At 41.2% G+C, this 20,832-nt stretch overlaps 4 protein-coding genes across 5 annotated transcripts; 1 reads left to right on the top strand and 3 right to left on the bottom strand.

Annotated features, from left to right (window-relative positions):
- Positions 1–164: 164 nt before the first annotated feature.
- elovl1a (ELOVL fatty acid elongase 1a) lies at positions 165–3,777 on the bottom strand. The gene is made up of 8 exons (XM_079214594.1): positions 3,650–3,777; positions 2,874–2,967; positions 2,432–2,622; positions 2,244–2,324; positions 2,062–2,118; positions 1,870–1,975; positions 1,548–1,687; positions 165–1,379 (listed from the first exon to the last, which is right to left on the bottom strand). The coding sequence occupies exons 2-8, from the start codon at positions 2,950–2,952 to the stop codon at positions 1,071–1,073; spliced, it is 963 nt and encodes a 320-aa protein (XP_079070720.1). The 5' UTR covers positions 2,953–2,967; positions 3,650–3,777; the 3' UTR covers positions 165–1,070.
- A 4,565-nt stretch (positions 3,778–8,342) lies between these two features.
- Positions 8,343–12,224, top strand: bokb (BCL2 family apoptosis regulator BOK b; the record flags this gene model as incomplete). Its single annotated transcript, XM_079227410.1, has 4 exons — positions 8,343–8,565; positions 9,206–9,334; positions 11,511–11,674; positions 12,099–12,224. 4 exons carry the CDS (start codon positions 8,343–8,345, stop codon positions 12,222–12,224), a joined length of 642 nt encoding a protein of 213 aa, XP_079083536.1.
- Positions 12,225–13,244: 1,020 nt separating this feature from the next.
- thap4 (THAP domain containing 4) lies at positions 13,245–16,440 on the bottom strand. Of its 2 annotated transcripts, none has more exons than XM_079223572.1 (5): positions 16,346–16,440; positions 14,660–14,813; positions 14,355–14,464; positions 13,844–13,947; positions 13,245–13,654 (listed from the first exon to the last, which is right to left on the bottom strand). In XM_079223572.1, the coding sequence occupies exons 1-5, from the start codon at positions 16,368–16,370 to the stop codon at positions 13,529–13,531; spliced, it is 519 nt and encodes a 172-aa protein (XP_079079698.1). In that variant the 5' UTR covers positions 16,371–16,440; the 3' UTR covers positions 13,245–13,528. The 2 variants fall into 2 exon arrangements, with proteins under 2 accessions (XP_079079698.1, XP_079079697.1); XM_079223571.1 differs by having other exon boundaries at positions 14,660–14,816; positions 16,346–16,439.
- Positions 16,441–16,814: 374 nt separating this feature from the next.
- agxtb (alanine--glyoxylate and serine--pyruvate aminotransferase b) lies at positions 16,815–20,275 on the bottom strand (the record flags this gene model as incomplete). The annotated part of the gene is made up of 11 exons (XM_079221458.1): positions 16,815–16,944; positions 17,344–17,472; positions 17,678–17,773; positions 18,140–18,209; positions 18,355–18,453; positions 18,582–18,666; positions 18,756–18,826; positions 18,932–19,032; positions 19,136–19,200; positions 19,311–19,503; positions 20,015–20,275. 11 exons carry the CDS (start codon positions 20,273–20,275, stop codon positions 16,837–16,839), a joined length of 1,278 nt encoding a protein of 425 aa, XP_079077584.1. The 3' UTR covers positions 16,815–16,836.
- Positions 20,276–20,832: the final 557 nt, after the last annotated feature.

The raw sequence follows: 20,832 nt of genomic DNA, 5'->3' as shown, positions 1-20,832 counted from the left end.
ATATTTTCTATTCTGATAGACTGCTGCACCTCACCCACTAAAGTTTAGTTCTGAATCAAACATTTGCATCCTTGACTTGTCATTCTAATTTCCTTTGACAAGATTTGTTATCAAGATATTGAAAATATGAATGACTTCACTGTTGGTGAAACATTTAAAGCAACAAGTTAGAAAACATTTAGAGATTTTTATTTCTGGATAAGTCAGAAACAGGTTCATCTGAGGGTTCATTCTAATAGCTTTTTCAATGCAGCAAATATCAGATACAAATTTAATAAAAGCAGTCCTTCAAAACTAGATCACCCTTCAACAGTCATCAGTGCACATGTGTAATGAATGGCAGTAAAAACACTGGTAGGTCAATATATACATACTGCAGTGATATTCATAAACGGCACACTTAATTCAATTCAAAGGAAAGTACTAAACTTTACACTGAGCTGAGTATAGACCAGTGTTGCAGAACTTAATGGATTAATATAAGAATGTGAATGTCACTACCTAATTTTGCAAAAAATGTATACTGTAATATACAGTACATTTCTTTTCCACACTTCTTAAAGTTGAGGTGTGGTATGTTTCTTACAAGTGCACATCATAACTACTTTCCAAATGACATAGACCTTTATCTAAAAAAATGTTTTATTTCAAAAGATAAATAAAAACAGAACAAAACTAAATATTTGACATTTACAATGAAAGCTTTGTTTGGACAAAGTCTGTAGAAGTTGTGGATATGTGCTGGTCTTCAGTGGAAACTGCAACAATGGTCATGCTAGCCATATAGTAGTGTGGATCAGGCTTGTGTGGGTCAAGCCTGAGGTGAGGAATACTATATGTGACAAAATGAGCACCAATTCCCATACAGTGTTCATCACAGTTAATAGTTTTCACAACGACTAACAAACACAATGTGGCAAGTGGTTACCACCAAAACACATATCCCAACAAGTGTGCATAAGAAAAGTAGATTTATATAGAAAGTGTAGTTTAGAAGAGACCTTTTGAAATCGGTGCCGTTTCAATATGCTACTAGATGCAAATTACATTTCCAAGGTAGCTCTAGAGAGTCAGATTTCCTTTACTTTTCCCAGGAAGATTTTGCCGTTGGTATGGTGGTGCCCATTCCCATTCTCGAGGTGTTTCCCATTGGCCACCACAGAGATAGCTTCACTGGTTATGCCGTTCTGTTTGGGCTTGTCCTCCCCGGCAGGAAGCCGCTTTCCCTTTATATAGGCCTGAATCCAAAAGTTGGAGAAGAGGGTGAAGAAGAAGACGCCATACATCCAAATCATGTGGATCCACATGGGAACCTGGTAGTCACACTTTTCCATGAAGTAGTACTGGCTGATGTGAACGGAGACCACAATAAATTGTACCTGTGAAACGGCAGAGAAAAGACAGGTTGTCATTTAAAATCTCATTCTGATCCAGATTCATTGGAAAATAATAAATGCCAGTCATGTCATTCACATACATACATACATACATACATACATACATACATACATACATACAAACAAGTGTTGTTTAAAAAAGGGACCTACAAGCTGAATGGCGGTCATGTACTTCTTCCACCACAGGTATTTCTGGAAGCGAGGTCCAGCAGCAGAGAGTAGATAGTAGAAGTACATAATGACATGGACGGCTGCATTCACCATGGCATGGAGGGTGGTCATTCCTCCAGCTTGAACGGGGAAAAACAAACAGGAAATGATGCATTTCATTCCACTTTTGTATGGAAATGTACAGTGATCAGTTGTTTGGTCTTGTACTGGATGCAAAGTAATGTCAAGCTGTAATTTGAAGATATCTTAAGCCATGTGTTTTGTGTCATTTTACACTGATGTTATGCCGAGTAAACCTCACCAGGAGTCAGGGTGACGCCCCACCACCACGTCCAGGGCATGAAGGAGTGATGGAACACGTGGAGAAATGTGATCTGGCTTTGCTTCTTCCTCAGCACAAAGAACACCTCAAATAAAAGTGGAACAAGCTCAAGTTAGTGTGTACAAAAGATTAGTCTAAAAAAAAAATTTGGAGAGAGGAAAATGTCCTTACTGTGTCAAGGAGTTCGAAGTATTTTGAAATATAAAACAACCAACACACTCGAATCATCTGCAGGAGTGAAATGAAGAAAAATCCTGTAAGTCCTAACAATCAAAGTCAGCAAATGTTGTCTATTTTTTTTTTTAGACACCCCAGTTAGTGAGTGCTCCTCTGCTCCCAGGAAAATTACGAACCCGGAAAGTCATTGGGGTGGTTGACGTGTCAACAAGGTCACATCTCCACGTGTAAGTGGTGGCCCATCCAGCCACCAGGAACTGTAGACGTCAAACACACATCAGCAGCTGTTTACAAGCACTCCGGTATGTGAAGAAATTGGGATTTTAGTCTGAAAATAACCTTATCTGTCAATGATTTTGTTTACCTCGTATACCACGTAGGCATTCAGTAAAACCATGCTGAGGTTGTAGACTATCATGGCTGTGTTGAGACGGAAGGGCTTACGGTTGGCCATCAGGCGAGGTCCAATGCACTTGCAGAAAATAATATAGGCTAACAGGATGCTGGACATCATTACGGGGCCCTGCATCAGTGGGTAGTCCCTGATTCGGACATCTTGGGAGAACAAAATAAACACACATTTCTCATTATATCGGCACAAACACGCAGAGATATATCTGGGTCAACAGTAAATTCACTTTATACATAGTTTGAGGCAGATTCAGGTGATAGTTTAAAGAAAGACAAGGGAAAAAAGGCCCTTTTCAAACTTTCTACACAGCTATTATGTCTTCAGATCATAAGGTATTCATTCATATTTTCACAAAGCTGAGGTGTAAATCTGTATCAGCGACAAAGACACTTACCAATCCACGAGTCCACAAATCTATGAAATTTTAAAATGTTTGATTCAGCTTCTTGCAGCATGGTGACTCCTTGTTCCATTTTCCTATTAAACCACTGAAAATAATAAAGAAATGACACAAGAGATGAAGACAAGCTGAAAGAGAGGTCGGTTGGTCAGGTGAGCGACAAAGCAACCTGTTTTATTATTTATTTTATTTATCTATTTTTTTAAACACAGAAATCTGTAGCAGGATCTCCTTTCACTGCCTGATTGAAAGTGTAGCATGTGAGCAACACATCCTCACTGTTTTCTCATTAAATGTACTTCCCTTCAAATGGAAAAGCTTAATTTTATTTAGTGAATGAAAAAGTAAACAAGAACTTTGTACTTAAACACAGAAATCTATGAATGTTTCATGGAGGATTGTGAAACATCAGATGGCTGCTGTCAGTCTAGAGACAATGAAATACTCCATTGCTGACTAACAGAGCAAGTCAAACAGGTGAGGCAAAGAACTTGGCCCTTACAGCCAGTGTAGCCAACCTCAGCCACCAAGATATGAGCTGATCAGAGATTTCCAGGGTGTAGCACATACTTTATTGAAAAGTAGTAATGTTTTAATGCCCTAATCCAGATAAATATTATTGTCTGGCAAAAGACACCACAGTGAGTTAAAGGAGACACTAAAAACACAATGAACTTTTTTCTTTTATTTTTACAGAACCAGTACAGATACTAATCTCAGATCACTGAAACTGCTAAAATACTTGCTGACTTAAGTAACAAGTGACTCACCGGCACAGCACAAGTCCTCAGCACTCACTCCTGTGAGAGGAAAACAGCTGCACAGCCAAGCAAGCAGCACTCAATCCAGAGAAATGGATCAATCAGTGAGAGGTGAACCACATACATGCAGAGCTTTTCCGTGGGTGGGAGCCTCAAGCCTTCCTCAATTGTCCCTGATTCCTTCTTCTTTTTTTTTTTTACAAGCAATCCAACAAAAGCTAAAAATGTTTCACAGGTAAGAGATGGGAAAAAGAAGCAAGATGAGTAAAAGTTGAGAGGCCAGCTATGACAAAAATGAGACTGAGATCATTGCAGTCAATTTAAACCTTGAGGTACTACTCCAGACCTTGCTAGTTTCAGGACCACACCCTGTTCCAATGTGTAGCTCCACCTTCCTATCCTTACATAGCCTGTTTGTGATTGGACTGTCTCATCAATGGTGTTGAAGAAAGGGGATGGTGTCATGGAGGTACAGGCCCATTTCAAAGAAACCAAGACCAAGGGGTGAATCGCCCAGTTGTTGGGCAACGGAAACCAGTTAATAAGCACATGAGGATAAATAAAAATAAAAAAACGGTTAGCAATTTTAATATATCTGAATAGTTTAAAGGTTAAGATGCTCTTTTTGGTCCATTCCAAAAAGATTTGATCTTGCCACTTCACAAATGTCCATCAAACATTATTTGGGCTAAAGGTGAAATCAGCTGTTATAAGAGTCAGGAACATATCGTCACTCTCTGAGTTGCCCATCCCTTTCCATGTTGTCGCTCAGAGGCTGGGTTCTCGTCCTACCCTTGTTGCTATGACGAGCTCACCTGTGCCTCTGGTTTTACCTGTTTTCTGATCACTGCGGATGATGGGCGTGAAGTTTGAAATGTATCTCAGACTGAAGAGTTGGCTGGTTTGGAGAGGAGGAGGAGGAGGAGGAGGAGAAGGGGGTAGGTCACAGTCTGTTTACATGGTGTTTTTCAGGCTAGCACATGGGGGCTCCTCAATGAAGTGCAGGCATGAACACTGATTTAACATTTGATTAATTTACAAAATCTGAAACACAAACATGACGCAGTGATGTGGTTTCTGTACATTTAGTTGAATGTTTAGAATTCAAACACATTCCTGTGGTAGTCTGTTTTGTCATGAATGGAATTCCAGGGGGAAATCTGACAACAACAATTGCATATGTGAAGCTTGTACGGAATGCAGTTTAGACTTCTGTATGCTGACATTGCATCACCATTGGTGGGGGAGAAGTCCTAGAACTTGAACAGTGGCTACACTAACTGGTCAGTTGAATGTGTGGCTCTCAGTCTCACTCAGGCATGGAAGAGAAACAGAGTGCTCAGGGGGATCTGGATAGAAACGGCACATCCACAATTGGTTAGCACAATGATAAAGCATCAGGATACTAAGTTTAAACCAATCGTAACAAATGTACGGTAGAAGAAAGAAAGCATGACTGAAATGTGTCAATGTTCTGCACACTGACAGGTTTTTGACCCAGACTGAATGTGAGACTTGGCGTCATTGTCTCTAACCGCACGGTCAGTTGTTTTTCGTGGCTGCCATATTAGTACAAACTGCAATACAGTCCCTGCTTTTCTTGATCTCGTGACCGTTTCACATTGACTTCATTTAAGGTTTGGCCCGATAGAATTTATCACATAGAAATTAACAAAACAACATAAAATTAACAAAACAACATACAATTGCTCAACAGCATAACCAGAGAATTGACAGCCGCCTGAGACATACCGGGTCGTCCTCTATTAGCCAATTGTATGACATAGCAGGAAAGGTTGCTATACCCAAAGCTTAGAAATCCCATCCTTAGTGATGCTAACATTCTTGGAATAGCAGAGTTGCACTTATTGTGTCATTTGTGATGAAACTGAGATTCCATGCGGGGAAGCCTCAATGTGCTGAATATTGTATTTCATAATACAATTGTATGGTTGACAACCAAGCTGTATTTCATTCACAGCAGTGTTAACAACCTCACTGACCAAAATTGTGTAAAACAATTACTATAACTCCTACTTACTCGTTATACAACCCAGGAACAGGGTCGGTTGGGATCATATTTTAAAATTCAGGTTTCTCATTCGAACAAATGAATGTGAATACTGAATCAAAGGGGGCGAGGCAAGGTTTTCTTTTATAGCCAGCCACACTTATCTTTAAACAGGATCACGAACAGAAACTCACCCATCAACATGATAATTACTGAGACTCCGTCTCAGGACACTGTTTTGTTCTTATGGTAACGTGAATGCTTTGAGTTTCAATAGTTTGTTCTTTAACTTTAAAACCACTTGAAATTAATACAAATTAATTCATTCTGGTCTTTATGAAGCACTGGCTATAATTATAGCAGGTTTTGTGAATTTTATCGAACTTATAAATTGATGGATCATCCATGAAACTGAAATTGTCGGTTCAACCTCAGTTATTTTATAAAAGTAAGTCTTTTTTTTGTATAAAGATTGACCCGTGTTGAGCCAAGTAGGCAAATTGAGGTTAATCATGATAATAATTATATTTAATTGTATGATCAATTTGGTGTGCTTCGTTTGTCCCCATAAAGTACACAACATTACCACTGTGTCAATAGCAAACCAGTTCTAAATGTTTCACACAATGCTGTGTGAATCAGGCTGAATGTAACTTGCTGTCAGTGTTGCAAAGTCAAACACGAAAGATTATTGATGTGTTTTTTTGTCAGGAACTAAACATAATGACAGTATGTATGCAGAACATCTCTGGTCCGAGCTTGTGGAGGTAGAGACACAGTAGATGTTTCACTCTTAAGGTGAATGTGTTTCTCTGTTTTTCATGATCTGTGTGAATCCTATCATTGCGATATTGAGAAATACAATACTTAAAAATGTTAATGTGTTGTATTCATATGTTGATAAGTAGCGGAATCTGTCCCAGGAGTTAAACTAGTCCTGAGAAAATGACCAGATCAGCTCAGAAAAGAACAACATTGACCTCAACAGTAAGGTGAGTAACAGCGACATCCATCGGTCAAACACTGGAATTGGGTTTTGCTTATTATTTTAATGTAGCAGGTAACACACAATACACAGGTGAGATAAAGATAAATTAATAAGCGTCGCATTTACTCCTCTGACTGACCTAATTTTCTTTGTTTAATGTTGTGGGATACATAGTGAAATATGTTAAGGACACCACCTTTCCAAACATCAATAGCTAATTGAGTTTTGCTTTGTAAAATTATATAAAACAAGATCGATGGAGTTTCCAATGGATGACGTTTATTGTATTTTGATTACTAATAGTAATAATAATAATAATAAAATAAAGTGACAATACTTTAATAAAATAATACAACTGCGTCATTCATGGGCCACAATAAAGCCCAATTCACTTTGTCTCAGTACTTTAAGCCGACACCTATATTTATCTCTGCACGGGATTTAAGGTGTGACACTTTAGCATCAGAACATTACACTTAAGCTCGCTCACTCATAGACATCGCAAACATGTGAAATGATTGAAACCTGACTCGAGGGCTTTAAAAGTAGTCCTAAAGCCCTGCGACTTTTACGCACATGAGTTGCCTCAACCGAATTCATCAAATGTGTCCAATCAAACCGCTGTGCCGGATTAATCCTCACGGATTTGTGAATGAAAATGTGGATGCAGTTCATTTGTCTCCCTCTGTCCCCTCGTCGTGAGGCTTGTCGTGTTGAGTTGCTGGGCGGCAGGCGGCAAACTCCTCCTCCGGGCTTTTCCTGGCTGTGAAACCAACGCACCCATTGAGCGCCAATGGGGAGGTGGAACAACAGGTAGGCGTCCTCTAGCCGCGTCCATCGGCTCAGTCGGTGCTTTTCGTGGAAACAAGTGGGCCAAGCGCAGCATGAGCTCTCTTATGAATGAGACCTGAGGCACAACTTCGACTTACTCGCTTCCTAATGAGCTGAAGCAGTTATTTTAAGAGAAGACGAGTTTCCTCTGGCTTTCGGGCTCTTATGGCTGAGGGACTGTTTGAAAGGTTTTCTGATTAATCGATTGAAGAAAAAAAAAAATCCCATTTGTCATGTCAGAAGCGGGGACATCTTAATATGGATACAACGTCGACGGTAAGCGTGGCTTGTCCTTTGGGTGCAACAGCCTAATTTATAGATAGATCCATCTATCCTATATTCTACAATATCTCTTAAATATTCTACTTTTTACCAGGTTACGAAATTACCAGGTTACTTTATGCATTTAAACAAAATCTCAAATCAAGAAATTAAATTTATCTTGCCGTATCAGCTTGGTGTTGCATAATCCGATAAATGTAGCAATAGCTTAACTATCCCTCCATGTTACTCGCAAAAATAACGCCTCCATCACATTGTTATGTAAGTTAGTACTGTGATTTAGATTGTCATTGTCTATATGCACTCAAAGTCCTTTTGAATGTAAAAAAAGAAAGAAAAGAGTATTGAATCACTCAAAAATGCTAACCTGTTGTTTGCACCAGTTTGTTGATTTAAAACATACACATTTCAAGATTCAGGGATGTAATTCTAGCTAGCTGCCTCTGAATAAGGGTTTTCTTATCTCCACAGCTGCCATATTGTCTTCAGTGTTAAACTTTGTTCCTCTGGGATTAAGAGAGGACACCCTGAGACACAGCTGATCCCGGTAGGTCAGGCGCTCTCTGACCCTGATCCCCCTGCAGGAGGACATGGAGGTCCTGCGGCGGTCCTCTGTGTTTGCTGCGGAGGTGCTGGATGTGTTTGACCGATCGTTGACTGAGAAGGAGCTGGTGACCCAGTCTAAAGCCCTGTGCAGAGACTACATACTGTCTAGACTCAACCAGAACGGACTGGGCTGGTCCAAAACTGAACTCCACCTCTCTCCCTCAAATGCAGCGCTTGCTGAGGTGTCGTTGGTGCTTCTCTGTCTTGGTAAGAGAAACCTGATGAAGTCTTACAACACAGTGCCATCTTGAGAGGCCACATTAGTGTCAACATAATTATTTTAACTATAGAGCTGCACAGTTCTCCGACTTTATTTTTACTTTATTTCATAATATTTCTTTATACCTGTTTTTCATTATTCATACCTTGTATAGCCAGGGGATGCAGTAAAGGTCTTAGTCAGAGGACATGGGTGTTCATGCTGCCTAGACCCCTGACTAAGTGAAAATGTGATCAGTTGATGAAGGGCTGAAAGCTGAGATGATTCGACTAACTAGACTCGACTGATTTACACACATTGTACACGCTGTACATTTTAAGCCATGGTGAGCTGGGGTCAGATAATGAGTTCAGGTTCAGGACCGTGCGTGAGAGAGAGCGAGAGAGAACCGCTTGAACCGAGTGATTATATCTGGAGGACCTGACTCAGCAGCTAAAGTGCCCATGTCTCTTTAAGAAGTGACCTTTCACCAGCAGACCAGAGTAAACCGTCTGAGCTGGTGGAATGGTTGTGTTGGACAGTATCATAGTTTGTGTAATTTGGAGCGTTTAAATAATTGGTTTAAACCGCTGTCCAACAAACAGACTTGATTCATCGCTCTTCTCCTCCTCTCCCTCTGTTACCTAGGCGACGAGCTGGAGTGTATACAGCCCAGTTTGTACAGGAACGTGGCACGGCAGCTCAACATCTCTGTTGCCATGGAGAACGTGGTTCCAGATGCCTTCATCAGCGTGGCAACAGATATCTTCTCAACAGGTACACGGCTGCTGCTGCTGCTGCTGATGTAGCTCCCTTCATGCTATAAACGAAACCTGTTGTCTTCGGCCAGTAGAGGAAGTGGTTCACACTTCCAGAGTCTCCCACCACTGATGAAGGCCTTTGCTGGTATTAAAAAGGTGTGAATCTGCAGCTCCCAGCAGCCTATTTGGGGGAGAGGGAGAGAGAGGTAGAGGTAGAGAGGTAGAGAGGTAGAGAGGTAGAGGTAGAGGTAGAGAGGTAGAGAGGTAGAGGTAGAGAGGTAGAGGTAGAGAGGTGTAGAGGTGTAGAGGTGTAGAGGTGTAGAGGTGTAGAGGTGTAGAGGTAGAGAGAGAGAGGTAGAGAGAGAGAGGTAGAGAGAGAGAGGTAGAGAGAGAGGTAGAGAGAGAGAGAGAGAGAGAGAAAGAGAAAGAGAGAGCTCAGTTGGTAAGGAAGGAAGGAAGGAAGACTAAACTCCCTAACTACCACGATAAATGTTATAGCTGCTAAACATCAGCATGCTGAGCGACGCTGGTGTCGCTCGACGTGTTGGATTCGTAGCAAGTTTTATTTTGATGGATAATAAAGTTGTGACGTGAGCATGGTAAAGATTTTTCTCGCCGCAGTCTGTGAAAGGGGACAGAAAGTGCAACCAGTCTTTGTTCAGTCTTGGTCTTGAGAGAGGTCTTTCGTCAGTCTAATTACTGGAGATGTTGAATTGTTTGTGCTGGCTCTTGGACTTGTTCAAGTTGCCTTTACAACAGACTTGCTTTGTACACAATTCAAAGCAGTGCTGCCATTATACAAATCCTGCAGGGTCGATTAGACGGTTCTGGCTGCAGTGTGTGACGAGCAGCTCAAACTCTTCATGTTTCTTGGGAAGATCAAAAATGGATTTGCTTAATGTCATTTTCATGCCTGTGTTCTGAATAAACGTGTGCTTATTTAGACGTCACAAGGATGTATTTCTGGAAACGGCGTGGGATTCCTCCTGAAGAATAACAAACTGGTGAACCCGAGCTGCCCCAGCCTTCTGGGACGGATTGAAACCTGGATATAAATAGAAGAATGCATCGAAGTTTGTTTTTCCCCGTTGTCTGGAATTTGTTTTATAGCAACCTATTTAGGCTTTGGTCATTCTGCCTCCAAGTGCGTAACATGTCCACAAAGGAATGATACGTCCAGTGACTATGTATCAAAAGCACGTCTTTTTTTATATAAGCGGCCATCTGTACCGCAGTCTCTCTCGGTAAAATCAACATGATTTGTCTCTCCTCCATCTATCTTCGCCTGCCTCCCACTTATGTTCCTTCTCTTTACGCCCTCCTCTTCTCCAGCTTTATCCCTGACTATCTTGTTTCTATTCTTAGCCTGCTTCTCAGTAGGGAGAGAGATGTGACGGGCTCTGACAGATTCCACAGACAGTTATCTCATTATAGCTTGCCCGGAGCTCGCTCTATCCCCTTACAGGCCCAGTCAGACACTGTAGGTCAGCCATGACAATGTGAGCTGGCCTAAGGAGGCTAATGCCATTAGAACCTGCTGCATCACTGACGGCTGTTATAACGGCCCCTGCTTCCCTGGAGACATTGCTGGATGCCATCAATTGTCAGACTGGATTGTTATACTTGAAAGAAGCTTCATGACTCGTCTCCTTAGTGGTAAATGCAAAAATAATTTTCTGAACTTGTTGACTTACTCACAGTAAAAGCTGTGTGTTCCCCCAACTCCAGGCAAACGCAATCTCACACAAATGTAGTACTGGTCTCTAAGACGTCTTATCAGCTACAGTAACACAAACGCACTGGTTTGTTGACTTAAACCTGGTATTTACAGTTTATTTCAGTACAAGGTCCACCGACTGCCCCACATGCTGGTAGTCAGGTCACAGAATATGTAACAGAGTAACCATAGAGAGGAGATGGGCGAGTGGCACCCATGAGAACAGCAAAATTAGTTTGTTTATAAACTTCTGCCAATGTGGAGGACTGAAGCTCAGGTCTTCTGGACAGTGGGATATTTTTGCTTCTCAGTTATCGAACAACTGCTCCGTGACGGCAGGACGGAATCAATATCGGCTGGAATTGCTGAAGCGTGAAGATGTTTTTTAACAAAACATTAATGACGAACATCTATCCGTGGATGTCGATAAAGAGGACATAACACTAAATGGTGCCGTCTGTTTTTCTGTCTGTAGGTATAACATGGGGTAAGGTGGTATCCATGTATGCAGTAGCCGGAGCCCTGGCTGTGGATTGTGTCAGACAGGGTCATCCAACCACCGTGCACATCTTAGTGGACAGTCTGGGACAGTTTGTCCGCAAGTTTCTGGTTCCCTGGCTGAAGAGACGGGGAGGATGGGTATGTGACGTTTTAATTTATTTTAGAGAACTGTTCCCACGAACTGAATTCTGTTTCTCATGTATCTTTTTTTTCTCTGATTTTTTTTATTTTTTTTTTATGATTCATGCTGCTGCATGATTAGTGTTGTTGACAGCAAAAGGGGGGGGGGGACCTGCTTGCATCGTGTTGCTCTGGAGATTAAAACAGGCAACTTTCTTTTCTTCACATCACTTTTGCTGAAGCTGCATGACTGATTACGTTATCTTGTTTATGGATGAGAGCTCAGTTTGTGCACTTGAGCTCTGATTGTCAGTTAGAGGGGAGTTGCATGTATTACGGAGCTTCCTGTTGGCTGGTCTGATGCAAAGATTTGCAGTGGTAGCATTTGTTTCTGTGATGTTTCATTGTAGTCTAATTTCAAATATCAATTTCCTTGTACCAGGCGGAGATCACGAAATGTGTGTTGAAGAAGGATCTTACCCCTGAGCACCACTGGCTGTCGTCTGTCATTGAGTCCCTGAAGTACTTCCTCACTACGGTGTACGTCTACATCATGAAGGAGCCATGAATGAGCACAGACTTGAGTGCACCGGAGTCCTCATCACTGATATGAGATCATATCTCAGACTTGTTAATAATAATGGATGGAGTCGAGATGGCCGCTGTGCCTGACAGCGCTGAATGGCCATCAACAAATGTTTCATCAGCATCGTGTTTGTGTCATCTCCGTTTCGGATAAGTGATTACCTCCATCCAGAGAGTAGTCACTGATATTTAAGAGCATAAACGGCAACGGAAAACAGTTTCCACCTCCTCTACATACTGTGGCACTGCTGCAGAAGACCTGGCGTTGTAGCTGTAATGTGTGTGTGATGGTTTTCAGGTTGCACTCCTGAGAGAAACTGTCCGATGCTTTGATTTGTTTGTCTCAGTAAATATACCTGAAGGAAGAATGAAAGTGAAAGCCACGTTTGTATTGAAAATTGATGCTCAGCTGGCTGGGTCTTGTGAGTTTTCGGAGTCTGAAAAGAACTGCTATCACATGGTGATTTACACGATTGTACTTCACCACGACAGCACAAGCAGCGTCTCTTCCAGAATGATTCAACTTTCTGCTGCAATTTTAACATGGTGTCAACACCATCGACCAAAAGTTATTGAGTCTCATTTTTGGTCAAAGAAGAATGGTACCAACTGCATCCACATTAGTTTGGTGAAATTGATTTCCTTTTTTAAATCTGTAAATATTTTTATCCATGATTTATTTTCTTTTTGAAAAATCTTTATTTTGATTATGAATTGTCATTTGAAGCCACTGCAGTATAAAGACAATGGCTCTTCAGGATGATTGTGTGGTATGTTTGATGGTTGCCACTTTCACAGGGTTAATTTATAAATATGTGTCTGAATGTTGTTTTTTTACATCCATAATAAACCTAAAATCCTCACATGCAGTTATTGTGTTGATTCTTTTATGATACTGACACGGGATTAAAGTTGAGCCTTCTTTGATGTCATACCGAACTTCTGCCCCCTCATTCAAAGACTTGATGCTGTAACACTGTAATGCAAAAGAATAACATTTATGTTGAACACGTATACATCCATCCAGCCATAGGGAGAGAACAGGAATCTTAAAATTAATGAAGACAAAGTAAAATTGAAAATAAGTGAAATAACTTTAATTTCTCCTATTGCAGCCCGTATAAGTGCATGTACATTAATATGAATCGGTAGTGCCTTAAACAACGGCCAATTATTGCTGCATGTATTGTATTAACTCAAACAGTTTATATGATTATGTGACTAAACCTGATTATTGATCAAGTCCCCCTATTTGGGCAACATTTATCTTTCCTGACCAAGGTACGTCTAAGTAGAGGAAGGCTGCCGACGGTAGGTGATGTGCAAGTGCTGCATCAGTGGTTGGTTGTCTGTTGCCATGGAAACGGTCTGCTCCAGCCTCCCATCTGGTCGGAGCTGAATCACTCGAGAAACCTGAAAGATGGAGAGCAGGCGAGGTCACCGACACACAAAAGAGTAACACATACCTCATTGATTAAAATAAGTTCTGTTCGTGCTCTGTGGGACGCTGTGGGCAGCATTGTTACCGATTTTATTTTAGCCAATAAATTCAGTAACTAATAAACAATGAGGACGTGATGCATCATCAGATTACAGTTTGACCTTTTGGACATGCGGCTCTCGGGCAAAAGAGACTCTGGCCAGCGCTTGGCTCTGCAGGTTCAGCTGCTGCGCCGTCAGCTCTCCCTCCTCAATCTCCACCAGACCTGCACACAAAGACACACTAGGCATAAACAGGAAGTGTGTGCGTTTGTGTAGATGAGAGATAGCCATTCAAAACGTGTATACACAATTTAATTGTATATGGATTATCTATTTATTTATTTTAGGAATTAATTGTTTATCGGAAATTGTTTGTAAAAAATGTAAATTGTTTGAGAATAATGTATTACTTAATGCAAAACAGCAAAAAAAAAAACATAGAGAGGTTTTTAAAATTGCCAAGTAGTCATGTTTCTGTATCAGGCCTGGAATATCACTATGGCCGTGAGTCACATCTTATATAGTGAATGCCAAATTCCATTGTGAAATACATTTTGTATATCCACATTAAGCGTCTGCTTCTCTCCAACAGAAACGAGGGGTCCTCCAGTAAAAGCGTGGATATGACTACCTGAGTTCTGTGCGATCATGAATGCCACTCTGTTGGTCCCCGGCTGCATTCGAATGAAGCCACACTCCCTGTGCAGCGGCTTCTTGCTCTCTGCATGGAAGGCATTGAACCTGCCAAACACAGTAACAGAAATGAATCAACTGAAGATTGAGGAGGCTCTCTGATCTGGTGTTTTAGCCGTCAGTGATGCTCGGTGTAGGGCAGAGGTAAAACAGGTGGGAAACTTTCAATGGGAGACGGCATCAAAACACAGTTTTTCAGCCTGGTGGTAATATTGAAGTCTGATTGCTCCCAAAATAACCCACGTGAAGTTGATGACTGGTTGTCCCACATGGCTGAAGGTCAGGGTCTCTGTGTAGCGGAAAGGTTTTATGGTCGTAAAACAGCCCTCTCCAGGTTCATCCGACTCCCAGGTACCCAGCAGCCAGTCTAGAGGGAGGACGGCTGGGTTCAGATCCGCTGCTGGTAAAACACACACACACACACAGTTCACGCTGCACTCTCATGAAAACAGAGGAAAGGACTTTAATGAGGTGAAGATGGGTGATACCACACATTTTATTTGATTCAAATACACTGATATTACTCAACATTCACAGGAAGTTTGAATGTACTAAGGAAGAAATAATTTTATATAATTTAAAATAAATATTGGTAAAAATAAATATATATCTTGAATCATGTGACAGAACAATTTATGAGTCAGCTGACGTTACAACTAATATGAGTTTGAAAGTGGACAATAGTGAACTTTTCAATTTACAAAGCATTTCTCTCAATTAACCAATCAGTGTTATTCATAACAATGGCTCTGTCCCAGGAAGTCATGACAGTCAGCACACACAATACCAGGTACCTGAAACTGAAGCAGCAGATCAAAAAAAGTCTTCAGCTGAAAAAAAGCGTATTCTCTGGCCACCTCTGCTTTTCAACACCAAGATCCAAATAAATAAAACCCACTTTGATGCCCTTCTGCCCATCCCGGGAGAATTATTCTCCCTTAGGTTTGTTCCTTTTTTCTGCGGGAGTTTTTACTTTTCTGTTTCTGTTCCAAGGACAGAGGATGTCCTTTTTTATTTTTCTCATTAAATGTTTTTTTATTTTTTAATCTCGTATTTTATTTTATTTTTTCTGTTCTTTCATATAAACTGATCGTATTGTATTCTGAATAAAGTGGAACTGTAAATATCACAGTTATCCAAGTTTATTATTTACTTTCATGTAAAGCACTGATATGTGCTACAGAAATCAAGTTCATTATTATCATTATAAAAATATTTCCTCACAATTAAGTAATTTATTCTTCACTAATGAAAAGGAAAATAAACTATTTGGCGTACAAAAAATTAAGTATATTCCCATCCAACAGTATCTCTATTCCATTTGCACTATGTTCATACAGCAGATCATGAATGGACGCACGCGAGGGTTTAAATTAAAATGCACTTGCTTCTCCCTTCCGTTGACAGTGGGTGGCAGTAATGCTACGGGTTGGTCGAAATATGGAAGAAACCAAAAGAAGACTTCTCATGGAATCAGGAAGGTGGCTGTTTTTCATCGCACTCATAAAAATATAGAAAGTGTGCAAACAAGCCGCAGCATGTCAGTATCAATGATGTAATCACAAACACCCGCAGCTTTGTCTTATTCTTTACTATAACTAAGCGTAAGTTCTGACTCGTCATAGTATAATCACGACTATGGTTTAGTTAATATCTGAAACCAATGCTAATTCGGGATAGTCAGACTCAGAACGGCTTACCGTAGACTTCATCAGGATCGAGGCTTCAGTTTGAAGTTAAAAACATGGATGTAAGATGAGAACATACTCGAGGACACCTTGATCACTGCAGTACACTATTGGACCAAAAGCTACTGCATTACTTAACGAGTAACGTTAGTATTAAGTCAGCCTGTGACCACTGTGACATTGAAGCTATTGACATTGATTCAATTTTTGCAAGCAATTTAAAATATAACCACCAACCTACCTGTGGGACTGAAAGGACACGCCATGAATAGACCAAACTGCAGGCACACGAGGATAAATAAAAACCTCAAACAGAGGTATTAAATGAACAGTTCATCTGCGTCAGTGTTAAGCTAATATGACGTAGTTTGATACACGGCCATCACAGTTGGGGATCCTGGGAAATGTAGTTCAGACACATGCACATTTATAGACCTTCGAGCTATTGCTGAAATCCTTTCTTCCTGTTCTCACACAATGAGGCAGGAGGAGTGTTCGATTATCAAAGAATACTTTATTGACATATTTCAGCAGCCTCAACATGGACCATAGATCTGCTTCTTGATTTGAAAACTATCCTACTTAAACAAGAAAAGCACACAGCATTCGGTTTGATATCATCTCTGCAGTCAAAAGCACAGAACAATCCCTTAACTGTATGTGCTGTTCCAGATATCCATCATGTGGGGACACTTAATATAGTACAGCGTGAGTGGCCAGGGAATCTGGTCCTTAAACCTTGCTCTTTTTGCAGTTCTTGAGAGCGTCTGCCAGAGCATGCAGTGCCATGTCGGCGTTAGTCTTTTCACAGTTGTATCCCATCAATCCGATCCTCATCACCTAATGAAAAGAGAGGTGGAAAGTGCAGTGCATCAGGGCCAGCAGCGACTCGGTAGCTAGAAACAGAAAGCTGTTCAGACACCACACCGATGGCACGGCTCTTGCCAATTTGATATCTGGTTTAATGAGTTAAATTAAGACAAGAAGTGAAATTTAGGGAATTTAAGTCAAGATGTGAATTGGTATAGTGGGAATGAAGACTACTTCCTATGGAAACACACTATTCTATCCAGTACTACTTCTCTTTGTTAAGTGTTTATTTAAAACATAACCGTCTGCACCGAAGATGCGGCGACCGATGGCCGCAGCATATTTACCATAAAGATCAGCTGATCAGCATGACCACAAGGTTAAAGCCATAGTTTGTCTCCTGTACGGAGTGGAATAGCAGCAACCCACCATGCCGATGGAAGGGCCCAGGCCTCCGGTCATCTCCATCTGGTGGTGTTTCAATATGTAGGCCAGCAGCTCCCTCCAGTTGTAGCCGTCAGGAATGGCGATGGTGGTGACGGACGGAAGCCTCAAGTCCTGCAGGACATGTCAAAATGAGTGGTCATAACAGGGCAACACAGTGCTGTCATAATAACGCTGATCGATTATAGTGCAACACAAACACTTGTGTTTCAAACAGATATGCTATAGGGCGACAGACAGTAATACTGATTATTTGTTTATTATATGTAAATTCTTGTTCAGTGTCCAGCCTGCAGTTTTTGTTTTACGGCTACCTTACCCTTTCAGGAATGAAGAGATTGAGGCCCAAGTCCTCCAGTCCTCTGTAAAGGTAGGATGCCACCTCCTTGTGTTTCTTCCAGGACTCCTCCAGGCCCTAGAGGGAGACAAAGATCGACAGAGTTATATGAGAATCAGACAAGAAGTTAAAAGGGAACTATGCCAACACTGTAATATCAAAACTACTGAGCACATTTAGAGGCTAATTCAAAGATAATATGTACATTTTTTTAGCCAAAGGAAAAGACTGATTCTTCCCCTGATATGTAATGATGTGTTGGACAAATACTTTGATATATTGCTGCCAGTAAAAGTGATCAGCATGATTAAAGTAAAATAAAACAAAAAAATCCCATGTCTGATGGACCCCCTGCATGGCCCACAATTTGTATATTATTGTTACTCTACAAGTTGAGAGTGTATTTCAGTAACGTAAACAAAAAGTGGTGAAATGATCTTTTACCTTCTCAGCAATGATGGCCAAACCTTCTCTCAGGGCAAAGAATCCAGACACGGGACCAGTGTGGTGATACCTAAAACCCACATTGACACCCCGAAAAATTAAAATGTATAATTATAACGTTTCTAATAATAGTAATAACTGATTGACAAATCCCATTCTAGTGTATGTGCTATGAAGAGCATACGGATGTAATCAGTTGGATGTAATGGACTTACATTCTGGCTGGTTGGTCATCACAACCCCAGTAGTTGGACAAATGTGCCATATCAAAGAGGTAGGATACTGGCTTTGTTTTCCTGTTAAACATCTTCTGGCTGTGAGGGGTAACATGAGGGGTAACAGAGAGTCAAAGAGATGCTTGCTTGGTGTCATTTGTATGCAGTTGTGACACTTTAGGACTCAAATATGGAGACATGTGTGCATTAGGTCCCTCCGTCCTCACCATGCTCTCTCATTGAAGGAGATGGGTGCTGTTCCAGGAGGCGCATTCAGAGCCTTCTGGGAACCGCTGTACAGGATGTCGATATCTGGCCGCACAATGAAAGACATGGGGTGACATCACACACGCAACACATAGTTGTAACAGAATTGAATCCATCGTTAATCATTGCCTTACTTTGCTTGTCCATAAAAATTGGGGCTGCGCCAAGAGATGCAACCGTGTCAACCAGAAAGAGGCAGTTATTCCTGCAGGAGAGATATGACGACAGTGAGAAATATGACATGATATTTGGTGGTTACATGAAACCGTTCTGTACGCAGTGTTTGAATCGGATACATTAGGAAACTCACTTTCTGCAGATGTCTCCAATGCCGTCTACTGGGTGACAGAGGCCAGCGGAGGACTCTCCATGTGTGAGGAAAAACAAGACAGGCTTGTGTTTTTTTACGGCCTAGAAAAATAGGTAAAAAAAAAGGAAGGTGTTTAATCACAAATGTGGGCTGATAGAATGTTTTATAGCTTTAGTAAGCTATGGGCTGCTACCCTGTGCCTACCTGTTCAATCTCCGTATTGCTGAAATATCCTCCAGGGGCTTTTACCATTCTATGTACATTGGCACCTACAAAGAGACAGGCAGACAGAGAAAATTCACAATCAGTGTAAATGTAGTAGTGTATCTTCTTTAGAGACCCAATAGGTGCGTGCGTAAAACCGTGCGTAAAAACGTACCCATTCTTTCGGCAATTTCTGCTACGCGCTCTCCCCAGATTCCGTTAATGGCAACGAGCACGCTCTCTCCGGGCTCCACCGTATTGAACACAGCACACTCCATGGCCGCGTGGCCGGAGCCGCTCATAGCTATAGTCATGTTGTTCTCTGTCTGAAAGATGTACTGGATCCCTCGCTTGATGTCATTCATGATCTAAGAAACACAATGTTTGGCTTAATCTGTCACGCTATTGTCACCAAATAGTTTCAGTGATTTCAGTACAGTACGCGCAATTACGCACAAACTATTGGTCCTTGATCAGCACATATTTATTCGGTCTATTTTTTAAGAAATCTGAAAAAAAAAAAGAATGAATCGAACTGTTAACATGAATACATGGTGTACCACAACATACTTTCAAATTCAATTTAGTCTGATAAAACCGACATTTCAGTGGTGGACAAAAAATATTGAACCAATTTGATCAAACCACGTCTTCTCCTAAATCCAACCAGGTAGATGCGTTGCCTAAACCGAAGGAGATTTATGATAGAAAGCCCTAAAGGCAAAATTTGTGTGTTCAGATAAAACACACCCGCGACTCCATATTGTACTCAAGTTCATGTTTGAGTAAATATTGTTATTTCCACCTTAAAGTAGGCCAAATTAGAATTGACAATATACCCCAGTCTTTCTGAGTCTGAGGATCAAACCAAGCCTTTACCTCATACATTTCTGGATGCAGGTGACCAATTATCGGCCTGCCCTGTGCAGCTAAGATACGCGGAGGAACGTTTGAGGGTCCCGGTCCGAACAGGTAGCGCAGTGGAACTTCCAGCGGCCGGAGAATACATGCTGGCGGCGGGATGGTGACGGAGGACATGGAGCGGTCGAGCCGCTGCAGAAGAGGCGCGCTCCTCGCGGCCAGCGGACTGTCGAGGGCCTGGGCGAGCAGCGCGCTCCGGCTGAACAAAGCCCGCTGCATCACTCCTGTTGTCGTATAGTTCCTGAGAAGTCTGCACCGAGCCGGATCACCACAGACAGCCGGAAAGACTGAACCTGACTGCACGTTTTTGGTAAATGTTTAAAAACAAACAGGTCTTTGACCTGTTGGCCACGGGGCGGTGTGCCTGACAGCCAACCCTTGACTTCAATAATAAGGGACAGTGGCAAATCATATTGGAAAGTTACTGTATATTGTACATTTGTGGTTAACCTATGAAAATAGCTCTAACATTTAACTTTCAAAACTAGAAAACCATTATAGGCCTTGTTTTCCCGTTTGGGGGAGACTATGGGGAAACACACAAATCATGATAGTTATTTTATTTTCCAGCCAATAAAGTGTCCACACTTCAAATATCAAATGTGTGTGCCAAATCTTTAAATGTGTTTAGGACAGTGTTTGAACTTAGGTAAGGAAAGTATAGACAACAAAGTCATCAGTGTTTTTGTTACCGTTCTGACCCGCCACTGTTTTTGTAACTCATTCATAATAATAATAATAATAATAATAATAATAATAATAATAATACATTAATT

The sequence above is a fragment of the Taurulus bubalis genome (genome assembly GCF_910589615.1).
Source record: "Taurulus bubalis genome assembly, chromosome: 1".
Lineage (NCBI taxonomy): Eukaryota > Metazoa > Chordata > Actinopteri > Perciformes > Cottidae > Taurulus > Taurulus bubalis.
The sequence above is the reverse complement of the archived record's forward strand: the minus strand, read 5'-3'. Positions and strand labels throughout refer to the sequence as shown.